General features: G+C 36.8%; 2 protein-coding genes and 1 pseudogene across 5 annotated transcripts; 1 reads left to right on the forward strand and 2 right to left on the reverse strand.

Annotated features, from left to right (window-relative positions):
• The first annotated feature begins 2,066 nt into the window (after window positions 1-2,066).
• Window positions 2,067-3,267, forward strand: LOC126625092 (small heat shock protein, chloroplastic-like; annotated as a pseudogene).
• Window positions 3,268-4,133: 866 nt separating this feature from the next.
• On the reverse strand, window positions 4,134-4,961 carry LOC126625097 (uncharacterized). Its single transcript, XM_050294176.1, has one exon. It carries the CDS (start codon window positions 4,708-4,710, stop codon window positions 4,288-4,290), a length of 423 nt encoding a protein of 140 aa, XP_050150133.1. The 5' UTR covers window positions 4,711-4,961; the 3' UTR covers window positions 4,134-4,287.
• Window positions 4,962-7,705: 2,744 nt separating this feature from the next.
• On the reverse strand, window positions 7,706-13,252 carry LOC126624991 (polyadenylate-binding protein-interacting protein 12-like). 4 transcript variants are annotated; one of them, XM_050294085.1, is made up of 11 exons: window positions 13,037-13,252; window positions 10,469-11,066; window positions 10,053-10,163; window positions 9,913-9,957; window positions 9,740-9,812; window positions 9,507-9,619; window positions 9,326-9,385; window positions 9,192-9,239; window positions 9,037-9,105; window positions 8,129-8,190; window positions 7,706-7,996 (listed from the first exon to the last, which is right to left on the reverse strand). In XM_050294085.1, exons 2-11 carry the CDS (start codon window positions 10,997-10,999, stop codon window positions 7,939-7,941), a joined length of 1,170 nt encoding a protein of 389 aa, XP_050150042.1. In that variant the 5' UTR covers window positions 11,000-11,066; window positions 13,037-13,252; the 3' UTR covers window positions 7,706-7,938. The 4 variants fall into 4 exon arrangements, with proteins under 4 accessions (XP_050150042.1, XP_050150034.1, XP_050150026.1 ...); XM_050294077.1 differs by lacking the exon at window positions 13,037-13,252 and adding an exon at window positions 11,351-11,555 and having other exon boundaries at window positions 10,469-11,087; XM_050294069.1 differs by lacking the exon at window positions 13,037-13,252 and adding an exon at window positions 11,201-11,555.

Below are 13,252 nucleotides of genomic sequence, written 5' to 3' on the forward strand. Positions count from 1 at the left end.
TTCTCAAATCGTGTTTGTATCGTTAGTTTTCATTAAATACTATTTATGTTTAATTTTAAATAAAAATATATAAAATAATTTCTGATTACACAATATACGATGAACGGACATGATATGAAAATCCTAAGAATACTCACAAAGAAAATTTGAAAAGAATCTTCATTCTTTCAGTAGAACAGTCAAAGTTTCTTGGATTCTCTGAACTCTCTGTCTTCTTTCTTTCTGTGTGTTTAAGGGTAGGTGAATATTTAAAGTCGGTTGCTGGAGAACAGTCCTTCCACAAACATCACCAACGAGAAACAACAAAAAATGGCCAGTGGCATCCCATTTGTGGGAATCAAAAATTAAAAACTTTAAAGAAAAAATTTCTAGCCAAAAAAATAAAATCTCTGCATCACTTGAAAGTGGGACCCGAATTATCCACCGGACCTTCAGGTGGAGAAATTATTAGTTGTGACATGGTACACCAAGTATTTTTATGCAAGTAGTAGAAAATTTTAATTTTTAAGTTATTAACCGTTTAACACATATAACCCTTCATTTATATAGAGACACTTGGTGTACTATCTCATGTGATGATCACACTAAAAAATCTCTCCTGCAGGTGGTTTAATGACTCAGAGCAGCTCCTATTGCTATTTGCTAGCCCGTGAATGATTATGTCATGTTGAAAGGGGATCATAATGCTTATTTAACTTTGGCAAATAGCTACTATAAACAAATCAAGCATGCCTCTAATGTCTAATTTACCTTGTCAAATAATTGGGAAAAAGATCCTCGCCGGATCCTTTTCCTAAGGATCTTAGGAATTCCGTGATCTCATCTGTTCATCGTTTATCATGCGGTCAGTTTTTGTTAGATACTATTCATATTTAATTTTAAACTTTAAAATTTAAAATTATTTATGACCGCACGATGTACGATGAACAAGTAAGATCACGGAATCCCTAGGAAAAGGATATGGCAAGGATCATTTTCCAAATAATTGGAACCAACAAACCACTCGATGAATTTTACACGGCACATCCGGTTATTCCTAGAGCTAGATAACCATACGATGTTGGTCAAAAAGAGACTGAAATGCCTGTTATGAGCCTTCCTAATCTCCGAAAATGATGAAGTGTCGTGGCTAAGTCACCAGTTGGTCACCTATTTAAACAGCAATAAAATAATTAGAACCAACACAGTGTCAAATGCTTTAATGTTCTCGCATAAGTCTATGTAAAAAGTGTATAATCAATTTAAAATATAAACATCTTATCGCTAGAGCGGCGTGAACTTTCTTCTCCTTCCTGCTTAGAGAGTTGCCACTTATACTTTTCTTTAATCGAGTATGTTCTATTATCTTGCCAATACATAGGTTAAGAGACAAGGAGTAAAAAGACAGATGGATTTGTAGAGAAGGTGGTACATATCAAAACCTTGTCCTGAAAAAGAACACACAACAAAACAAGGGTTCATTTGAAAATATCTAAGAAATGCTAAGAAGGTTATCTAAAAAATATAACTTTCTATGGATTATTCGTCACTTAACATTAATTTCGTGCTAACATTATAAAATATTATATAAAAAAAATGAAGTTACAAATAGATCATAAATAATCTCACTTTTAAAAAAAATTCCCCTTAGCATTTCTCTGTCTTAAAACCACAAGTGTCTGTCTAATCATAAAATCACATTCTACGAAAAAGGATCTTTACAAATAGAATGAGAAAAATGTTATATTTACAAGGGAGTAGGATTCTCTCTCATTCCCTCCCCTCCTATTTGAATGATTACAGTTAAATCACGTCAACGTTTTGTGTTAATTTTTTAAAAACCAAAAGAAGACAAAATACAATTTGTGAGAGGAGGAGAGAGAAGGGTATGAGAATAGGAGAAGAGAGAATCCTACTCCATTTACAAGTTTTAGGTCCAGAAAACTCTCTCTCTCTCTCACAAACATTCAAGACCCTTCTCCAAGCTTTCTTCCCACAATCCCATTACCTATATATATTATGCACAATGATAACTCCCTACCTCAACAAGAAATCTCAAAGTTGTAATTTCCCAATAAAGATAAGCTAACTAAGTGTGTGATTTCGTACATTTTTTTCGTGTGCACAACTTTCTGTGTTGCTAATAGTAACTATGGCTTCAACATTGGCTTTGTCTTCTTCGTCACCTTTGTTGTCAAACAAAGCAAGGTCTTCAATCAAGGCAAACGCCATTCTGCCGTCATCCGCCACCTTTCCATCGCGTCAGAATAGGCTGCCAGTGGTGAGAGCTCAGGCTGTTGGAGACAAGTTGGACGTGCAAGTCAATCAGGGCAACCAAGGGGACTGATGTGGAGAGGAGGCCAAGGAGTTCGGCTGTGGACATTTCTCCTTTTGGTAAGTCTAACACTCTCAATTTTGACTTTTTTGAACAGATGGTAACTAAGGAAAGTCCTAAGATGAACCTTAATCCGGCTGTAAAACAAACGACCTTACAAAATATCATTATAATTAACAAAACCTACTATGGATGTTTAGTAAAATTAACATTATCGACGCATGAATTTCTAAATTTTTATTGGTTTTTAAATGTCACATTTCTACGCTTATGGCCACACAAATTTTATGTACATGACTTTTTGTCTTTTGACCCCATGTTTGTTCTTTATTAAATTTCTTCAGCTTTTATCTCATTTGTTCACATGATTGTGATTTCTAGTACCAAAAGTTGATACTTAAAAACCAAAGCGATCAAATATTGCTTAGCTATAATCAACGAAAATGGTACAAATTAATTTGCAGGTCTATTGGATCCCCTCTCCCCAGTGAGAACAATGCGGCAAATGCTGGACACAGTGGACCGGCTTTTCGGAGACACGGTGGCATTCCCCGGCAGAACCAAAGCAGCAGGGGAAGTTCGTGCGCCATGGGACATCAAAGACGACGAACACGAAATCAAAATGCGCTTTGACATGCCGGGGCTCTCGAAGGAGGACGTGAAGGTGTCGGTTGAGGACGATGTGTTAGTTATAAAGGGGGAGCAAAAGAAGGAAGAAGGTGGGGACGATTCGTGGTCGAGCAGGAGCTATAGCTCCTACAATACCCGGCTTCAGCTGCCGGATAATTCAGAGAAGGACAAGATCAAGGCGGAGCTCAAGAATGGGGTTCTTTACATAGCTATTCCTAAGGCCAAAGTTGAACGCAAGGTTATTGATGTCGCAATACAGTGAAAAAAACCTCATCTGCTTTGAATGTGAGCATGTACGTAATATATCTTGTGGCTTTTGATTATGTTTGTTGTTTTGGTCTCTTTCCTTGTGCTTTGTTGCATTGTATAAAGTTGTTTCTAACATAGTATTAAAATCCCAAATAAAAGCGAAAATCAACACTGATACATAATGGATCGAAGAGTAGCTTTGGTAGGCGTAAGCTCGGAACAAACAAAATTGAGGCTTGATTTCCAAGTTTGGCCGCTTACTGACCCAAATCGGAGCTCGAGGTCCAAATCTGCAAAGTCTGAATTTTTTATAACCTTCGCTTATCAAGCTGTTATAGTAAAATCTAGTCTTTGCATTTTTGAACCCTAAACCCTAAATATGAGCACATATGTCATGTAATTATACAAATAGATGGATAAAAAAGGTCGTACCCAGTGCACAAGGCTCCCGTTTTACGCAGGGTCTGGGAGAGGTGAATGTCGGCTAGCCTTACCCCCATTTTATGGAGAGGCTGCTTCCAAGTCTCGAACCCGAGACCTACCGCTCATGGGCGAAAACACTTGCCATCGCACCAAGTGCGACCTCTATACAAATAGATGGATACTTAAAAAAAATATTTTTTTCTCCACTTGCCTAATAACGTATAGGGTACCATCCTATATTTAGATACGTTGAAAAAATCTCTTCTAGATATATCGGCAAGGACATGAATCCATCTAACCTCTATATTTGGGAAAAGCCAAAGTAGTACTCACACTTGATGAGTAAAAAAAAAAACATGACTTAATTCTTTGATATTTCCTAAATTTCAAGCTTGAATTGTTTACGAAAATGTGCAGAAAGTACGCACACACTATTACTAATTAATTGTTAACCGTAGATTGTGTCTCGCCGGGTGCTTACTAAGATCCTACCTGACAAGTTCACAAAAGATCATGCTGCAAGACTAGAAAATATTATTGGCCATTCATTCGTTACGTGTTTTACAAGAAGGGCTAAACTGATGAAAAGCTAAAACCATGTTGACTCAAAAGTGTGTATGATCAGCCATAGATCACGGAAACTTATACGCCGAAACGTAACCCTAATTACTTTACTCGATTCCTTCGGTAATGGATTTGAGCTTCGGTTTCCAAATTTTTGAAGAATCAACACAAGAAGAAGAAGCTTTCTTTTCAGGCCCTGAAGCTGAAAGTACCTCCTCCACTGATATTTGCTTAGTCAGTAGCTCCTGAAGCCGTTGCTTTGTGACGACGATCTTAATCCTTCTTGTAGCAGCACTGTCATTTTCTGCAGAACTCGGAAGGGGAATCATATAATAAACCTTCCCGAGCTTCAATTTGTAATCAGGAGAAAGCTGCTCCGAAGCTTGCTTTGATAAACTAATACCGACGCCTGAAAAGTTTGATAAAATGTCCTTAACTAGGGTTGGCGCCCTGAATTCTAAAACCTTCCCATCTGTCTTCAAAACCCTCAGCACTTTGTCCTCCTTGGAGAGAACCAAATAGTTGCCCATTTTTCTTCACAGCTAGCTAGTGAGAGAGATGTTAAATATATATATATAGCTAGGTCGAGAGAGAGAGAGAGAGAGAGAGAGAGAGAGATTAATATGCAGAGGTGTGAAGGAGCAAGGGTGACATGTATAGTGTGTGAGAGGAGGAAATTAAGGCGACATAAGTTAAGGAAGGGCAGAAGGAATGAGGGTGTTTGTTTTGTGGGGAGTGGAAAGAAGGCAAAGAAAACTGTCTTTCGGTTGAGAAGGGCAATTTGGAGTGGGAATTGGGAAGCCAAAAAAGTAGAGGGAATGAGAGATATATAAATATTTGGTCTTGGTCTTTTGGAGTAAGAAAAGGAAAAAGATATATTAGTTGTCAACACGCATGCACAGAGAGAGAGAGAGAGAGAGAGAAGTCGGTTAGTGGAGGAGGGTGGTGCATTGGCATAGTGCTCATAGCCTCATATCCATGGCAGCTTATTGATTTCTAGTTCTAGAAGTAGTTTAGGTCATGTCTGTCTACAAAGAAAAAGATTGTATATTCCGTGCTCAATCCTTCATATCTTTATCAAGATACAGAATTATTAAAGAGATATTTGTAATAAGTAAACCCGATCATGATATTTTTGTCAAAATCACATAGGCAATCCATGCCTATTGATTTGTTTTATTTTATTTTATTTTTATAATGTACAAGTGGTATAGCATTGTAGGATGGACACTACTTTAGACTCTGGGTGATTTTTATATTGAGGTATGGACCAACGAAAATCTTCTGTGGAAATTTTATACAGCTTACTTTGGAGGCAGGCATGTAGATACATCATCCTTATGGTTTGGGTGACGCCAAAGAACAAAAGAAAATGCATATCGATACATCAAAGTGGTGATTCTTTTTTCTTTCTTAAAGCATAATTGTAGAAATAAACGAGATTAGCCCTTCCGTAATGGTCGTGTAAGAGAAACCAACCTTTCTGTGTAGGGCTGAAGACCCATGCATCTAGAAAATTCCATGCTCTTCCTCATTTGTCTTATTTTTAATTGGTCGTACCTAGTGCACAAGGCTCCCGCTTTACGCAGGGTCTGGGAGAGGTGAATGTCAGCTAGCCTTACCCCCATTTATGGAGAGGCTGCTCCCAAGTCTCGAAAAGAACAAACAATCAACAAAATCGACAATATGTGATCATTTTTGTGTTTAACTAGTATTAGTCATCAATGGAATCGCATTTTAACTGGTTATGTTAATTTGTTTAAATTCACAAAGGTAGATTTTGGTTGTCCGCTGAGTGCATGTCTTTGTCAGATTAGGAAGAACGAAATCAAAACCAGAAGACAAAGATCTCCTGCTTGCACAAAGTGCACCTCTAATTAATTAGTTTACTGAGTAGTTAGCTTACTAGGTTAAATAAGTACATCCCATGAACCTAACCTAACCCTAGAGTTTGGCCTTTTCATGCTTCATTTTAAATTAGTCGGCGATGTGTATGTGAATGAGGATATATTCTTTTTTATATAGAGTTTATGACGTGATTATGAACTGAATGTATGATGATATATCTTCGATTTTATTTAAAAATCTACTTTGATAAGTTTGATTAAAAAAAGACAAATGCGTACGTAAGTAGATCTCATCAAACACGGAAAATCTGTGAAGCTAGCTGACTCATCCTCAAGCAGAGAAACTCTTTCGTTGTGGTTCCAAACAAGTTCAATGAATCTAAGCCAATTGACACAGATGTGGGTGAGGTTAATTGGTTAGGGCAGAGTGTTTGTTGCCTTGTACTAAGTTTGAATCTTCTAACTCTATAGATTTGAGTTATTTAGGGGCCGTTCGATAACATTTCGTTTTCAGTTTTCAGTTTTTTTTTTTTTTTTTTACCAACTAATTTTTAGTTTTCAATTTTGAAAACTCAACCAAGTAACTTTCCGATTTTGATTTCATGTAGTAATCAATTTATCAAAACAACGAGAAAAATGAAAACGAAATGTTATCAAACCACTCATAGAATATAGTCCAACAACATCCAAACCCAAACACAAACTGGAGAGCTTACCACTTCCAACTACTTCACTCAGAGTCGCAGGTACTTGCAACTTGGGTCTCTAATCTAACTAGTGCAGTGCATACTTCTTATATATGCAATGCCAGCAGAGCCCTTCACAGGTAAACGCCAAAAACTGCCTCCTACTCCGGGAAGAGTTCATCGACTATTGTACGGTAGCAAGTTCCTTGTGAGATTATAAAGTTGGGATGCATTAGACATTCCCTGTTACAGACTGTTCTATTAGCTACCTGATTCATTCATACATTTTTTCTTTGTCAATAACGATATATAATTTTCTTTTTCGAGAACTTATAACGAAATTCATAGATATTTTCAGTTTTTGTTTTCAAATACGAGTTTTCTGTGGTAGAGTTGCTCCTTGAAGGCATTACTCAATCAAATTTGGAGTCCTATGATCAAACCTGAGTGAAAATTTCATCCAGCCATATTGAATAATGAAATGTTTGACAAACCCTTGCGTCGTAGAAGAGGACAAGTAGGAAGAATAGACACGAAGAGATATACAACCAGGTACAAGACAATTTATCTCGACGAGAGGAGAGGGAAAGTGACAGGAGTTCATTGACTACCATAACGTATGGAAGATACAGTCAGTTAGGCAATTGTCTCACTTAGACCTGCGAAACCTTTGGGGCGATATAAAAACCAATAACGCACCATCTTTTGTCGAACTTCTTTCACATGTTAGTGCGTCGTTGGATTCAGATACCACCATAGTGGCCTCCGTATGTCTCTCCCAGAAAACCTAGCTCCATAGCCATCATGTGGGAGGAAATTTGGGATCACAGATCTCAAATGTCGCCCCAACTCTGAGCAGCTAGAAAGCCAGATGTGGGTGAGATTAGAACGAGAAAAGAGCACCACGAAAAGTTAAGACCGGCAAGCTCTAAAGAGTTTCCGATCGTGAGAAGCATCAAAGCATTCGAGATTTTCGGGATTATCCCTCTAGATTTCATAACGAAGTTCAGTAAAATTAAACCATTAAACTCCTCAGAATTCCATCCAACTCTACAAGTTTAAAATAAAACCCACAGATAACCCCATGTAGGTCGCAACGATACCTAACAGTAACCATGACAAAAGCATGGATAAACACAATATGCCGAAATGTTTGTCTCTGTGTATGCATACGGTTGATATATCTATCAGCAGCAGATTAGTCATGGAAGCATGAAGAGGCGGTTCACTGCGGCGGAGAACGAGGGGCACGGGGTCGAACTGGTGTCTTTGAGGGGCTTACCCTGCATGCATAATACATAAAAGAATGAATAGGATGTCCAAAGTAAATTGATCCTAAAAGAAAATTTGAGGCGTGGGAGGTGGGGGATGCGGGGAGAGGTAATGAGGTAAGCCGAGCATTCTGCCAAACTGACCTTATCGGGAGCGATCCCATAACCACACCACTACAGTTAAGAGCCGCAATTGCGCTTTCAGCCTGCAATAGTGAAAACATAGAGAGTAAGAAGCATTCTCAGATTTTCACTACCTAAGTTACAGAGCACAACAGAAAGGATGAGAAGACTAATAGACAACTTTTAATCTAATCGTTCTCACAAAGAAAAATGAACAACTTAAAATAACAGAAAGACCATTTTCCTTGTTCAAAATAATTTATGATCTTCAAAATATTATGTCAAAGAAACTTTCACCAGTTAAATCAAAATATTTGGTGACTGGGTGATTTTGGACATACGTATGTGCAACAACAGACCACATCAATGATTTGCATCAATTCGGTGTTAGCCATGCCCATACAACTCCATTTCAAGCATGTTTGGAGAGTAGATCAGATATGTAGGTTAACATCTCCTATCCAATTATCAGCTCCTTCCCCTTGATCACTATGGTCCTCCAAACATGTCCATTTTACTTGGTCTGTTTGTTTAAGAAACACTTAGAGTCACTAAGGTAGGGGCGTGTGTGGTTGTTTTATTGCCATAGTTTCTGTTTACTACAATACCAGTGGTACAAGGGGTAAAGCTTACTGTGATGTTCTATTCGAATCAGATAACTAAAGCCAAATCTTAAAACAGTAGTGAAAGTGTGAAACAATAGATTTCAAAGCTACTTATACAGAACAGTAAATCAGACAGGTCTGTCTAATGCTGATCGAAGACTAACAAGTATTTAAGAGAAAAGGTAGGACTGTAAATCAACTATAGGTTTTGACCTCTAATTGCCCCAGAGAAGAGATGAATACATGCATACACGCTCACAAAGCACAGTACACAATGAGGCTTATGTGTGCTAAAAATCCAACTTACATACACTAGGTACTTACCACAGTAAATTCAACAAAAGCAATACGAGTGGAGTGATGAAAGTCTCCAAGCAGCCTCAGGCGCTGAACCTATACGACCCGAAGAAAGTCCATACAATAAGGTTGCAGTTTAGAACGAGCAGTAATCAAAATTTGTCATAGACTGAACCACCAACCTCTCCACAAAGTGTTTCAAAAAAGAGTTTGACATCAGCTTGAGTAACCTGCACCAAGTAAACAAATAATTCAGGAAAAGGTGCACCAGTTATTGTCCTAAAACACCCAAACGTGATCAGAAAGTTGGAATTACCTTCTTGTCAATATTTGTACAGTAAATAGTCCTTGAGCACATCTCACGCTCATCATCACACTATAAAATAATAACAAAAGAAACCCAAGTAAGAACAGGTAAAATCTGTGCAATTCAATGAATCACTTTTTAACACTCTTGGGAAAAATGTTGATGACAAGTGGTAAAATATGGTCCTCACCCTTGGCAAAAATGTTGGGTTAACAGGTGCAATTGCAGTTTTTGAAGGCAGCACCTTTACTGGGTAGTAGCCAAGCATCGTTCCTGACAGACTTAGAGCATTCCTTGCACCTTCTGCAAGAATGGAAAAATCGTTGAATCAGCACATTGAAACAAAGATTCATTAATTCATCATAACTAGACCCAGACTTATCAATGAACTTAAAGTATGTAACATGTTAGATTTTATAATACCTTCATCTGTGAACTCAATGAAGGCAAATCGAAGAACTGAATTTGGATCACCGCAGACACGACAGTCCACAACCTTTAGGAAGAAGCCATAGAGAAATTCAGATTATAATCCACCATTCTAGCATTATCTATATTGAACCCGAACAGACTAGAAAAGTAAAAACTTCGGTTACCTGTCCACAGCCAAGAAAGAGAGCAGCCAGGTTCTCTTCAGTAACCTGATACGACGTAAACAGAATGTCAGTTATACAAAGATTAGCATTTGCAACACAAATTTTTGAAATGTGATAGCAAACTACAATGCAACTATTACCTGTTGGTCAATGTCAGATACATATACAGTCCTCCTAATCATTTCCTCCCTCTGAGCCAAATTCAATTTGTAATAGTTCCTACGCCGACCTTGACTATAACCATTCTTCTTCTGTGGACGAAAAGAAGGCAAACAAACAATAAGAAAAGCAAAATTAAACAAGTATTGGTACTTGATCAATGAAATTTCTAGATAACTAAAAGTCGAAAAAAAAAAACCGAAATTTTCATATGAATCCTCATAATGCAATGACCTATCAGTGTATCATTCATTTTTCAGAAACCAAACACAAGGAAAAACAACCAAACAAAACGAAAACACCACTACTTTGTTGATCAATTAATTACCTGCATTTTCTCAGCAGCCAAACATAAAAAATTTAAACTTTAGTAAGGAAATGCAAAAATCTCACATACCTTCCTACCCATTAGTCCATTGGCATTGCCAGAGTTAGTGTGCATTATAAATCCGTTAGTAAATCCAAACCCACCAGCAAAATCAAAGCCGCCATTGTTGTTGACAAGAGAAGGAGGCACAAACTCCTTAGCCATGGGATTCAACTTAGACAGCAAGTCCTCCAAATCTCTCATTTCACGCTTGTATTTCTCATCCCCTTCCCCATTCGACCTCTGATCAATCACATAGCCATCAGACATATCCTCCGCCGTCTGATGGTTATCGACCCCATTGGAATCAACCCCATTTGGGGTCTGACCCGATTGAGCCTTGTGATTATTAGTGGCGACTGAGAAAGTTGTCACTTTCTCCTGCTCTAGAAACTTCCCCTCCGGATTCTGATCGTCTCCGTTGGACTGTACATTGGGCTCGGCACCCAGAACCACAGAGGAATCGATTCTGGGTTTTCGGTTTTCGAGATCGTTCGGTGCATTCGAGTCTGACGACACTGCTGTGTTGTCGAAATTTGGTGCATTCTCAGCAACAGCCATGATCAAAGAACAACAACCCCTTTTATTCGATTCAAACACTGAATCTTTATTCTTCTCCAAAATTTATCTGCAAAATTGTTACCCGACACTGCTGATCATAGAAATAAAAAAATTAAAAAAAAAGGAATCATTTTTCACACCAACAAAGAACAAAAAATTTCTAGACAGACCCAGATGATGAATTTCACCGGAAAAACTTACCTGGATTTTTCTAGACCAACTCCATTGAAATGAAATCAAACCCACCTCAAGATCGCTTAAGTACATGAGATTAAAAACGCAAAAGCAACAAAAAGGGCAAAAAAAAGTCTGCAAATTCGATAAGAAAATGGTAAAAAAACAGAGCACTACCTTTTTTTTCTTTCTTCTTCTTCTCTTATTTATATTAAAAGACTATAAATTTCAGTGACGATGAGAGTCTCGACGAGAGAGAGAGGAAAAGGGTGTTCGTTTTTGGTGCTTGGGATCGTCCGTTTTATGCAGAGGAGAGAGAGAGCACCCTTTTTGGACCTTCTCTTCTCTCACAACGTACCAAAATGTCGATGACTATGATACATTTTTTGGTGATGAATAAAAAATTAAAGATGATTTAGAAAGAAAAAAAATTACCCACCAACCCAATTACCTTTTATTTTTTTAATTTCCACAATAACCCATGTGTTTTCCTTTCTGTACTTCCCCCATATAAATATTTATACACAATTGCACAAACATAAATATTATATTAAATATAGAATATTATAATGATGACATGCATCAAGCAAGCGTGACCTATATACACGCGTTGGAGAAATTTTGCAGTGCGTCGGAACACTGCCCGATACATTAAATATCATAATATAATTTGTTGGAAATTAAAAAAAAATTAAATGAATATATTATATCACCTGATATACTGACTCGTGTTTTTGACACACTACAATTTTTTTTCGCCCATTGAGATAAGATTAGTGAGAGCATATTATGGAAGGAAATTAAGTAGGGTTTATTTACTTACCACATACAAATTGTTTTGGATATGCATCCATCCCCCACAACGTTTTTTGCATTTTTCTGGTCAGAAGAATAATCTTTTTGAATGAGGTTGTTACGTTATAATTAAGAGGAAGTTTGTTGACTTGAATTTTTTAGTTGCAACAAAACAAAAGGCTTTGGAAAATGAAATAAAAAAATAGAAACGTTGAATTTGGAGAAGTGATAATACTTTTTAATTGATAATACTTTATAATTAAAAGTTTTTTAATTATTGACAGAGAGTCAGAGCGAAAGAGATACAAAAAGACTTACGAAAATTTTGAAAGAAACTTTAAGAAAAGATATATAATACTTGAAGTTAAAGGAAACTTAACGTAAAATCGAACGTAACGACGTTCTAAGATTCATATAACCGACTTTCAACCTAACTTAATAGAATAAAACTCGGTTGTTATGGCAGAAATGTTTTAACCATTATGTTTTAGCATCTCACAAAAGTATAATTGTTTAATTGTTGAAAAAATTGAGAAATCGAATACAGAAAGACGTCGACGTTTTTTATATGCTTGAAAGTTGACGTTGACAATGGAGGCATATGAAAGAGTTTTGGTGTGGTTTGCTTTTTGATTTCGTAGTTTTTTCGGTGATTAAAACAAACTTTGAATTTTTATGTGTTTTGTTTGAATAGAAAATAAGTGAAAGTTTGACCATGTCGCCTGTGAATCCAAGTATTAGTTTTTTGTTGTTTTAAATTTATTATTATTAAGGGAAGCATTCAAAGTTAATACAATAATATAAGAGAGCAGTATTTTGATGAGTGAAAATTTAATATTCCATCTATTAGGATATTAAGCCACATATATGTTTTAAATTTATTATTATTTATCGCAATATTTTTACAAATACGTGTGTATAATATAATAAATAAACAATAACTACTATTGCTTTGCTTAATACAATTTCTAATCGTCTTGATCTAACAATTTATAGTTCATTTCTTCATAATTTGGTCTAACTTCCTTAGAACTAGGGAAATTTTTACCCAAACATAGGGGATAGTACCTGGAAAAGCACTAGGTCGGGTGAATAGGTTGGAAAGGGTTGTGACTCTATCCGCCAAACGATCCGGCCTACTCAAATGTCGATGTTTCAAATTTGAAGTCGGTTGATCAGAACATACAATCCACTCCATCACTCAAGAAGTTGATTGAACCAAATTGGATTATCATGTGAAAACAACTCGGCACTACAAACTCGTTCCTCCGTCATTATTTTCAC

This window comes from Malus sylvestris, chromosome 1 (genome assembly GCF_916048215.2).
Source record: "Malus sylvestris chromosome 1, drMalSylv7.2, whole genome shotgun sequence".
NCBI classification, from domain to species: Eukaryota; Viridiplantae; Streptophyta; class Magnoliopsida; order Rosales; family Rosaceae; genus Malus; species Malus sylvestris.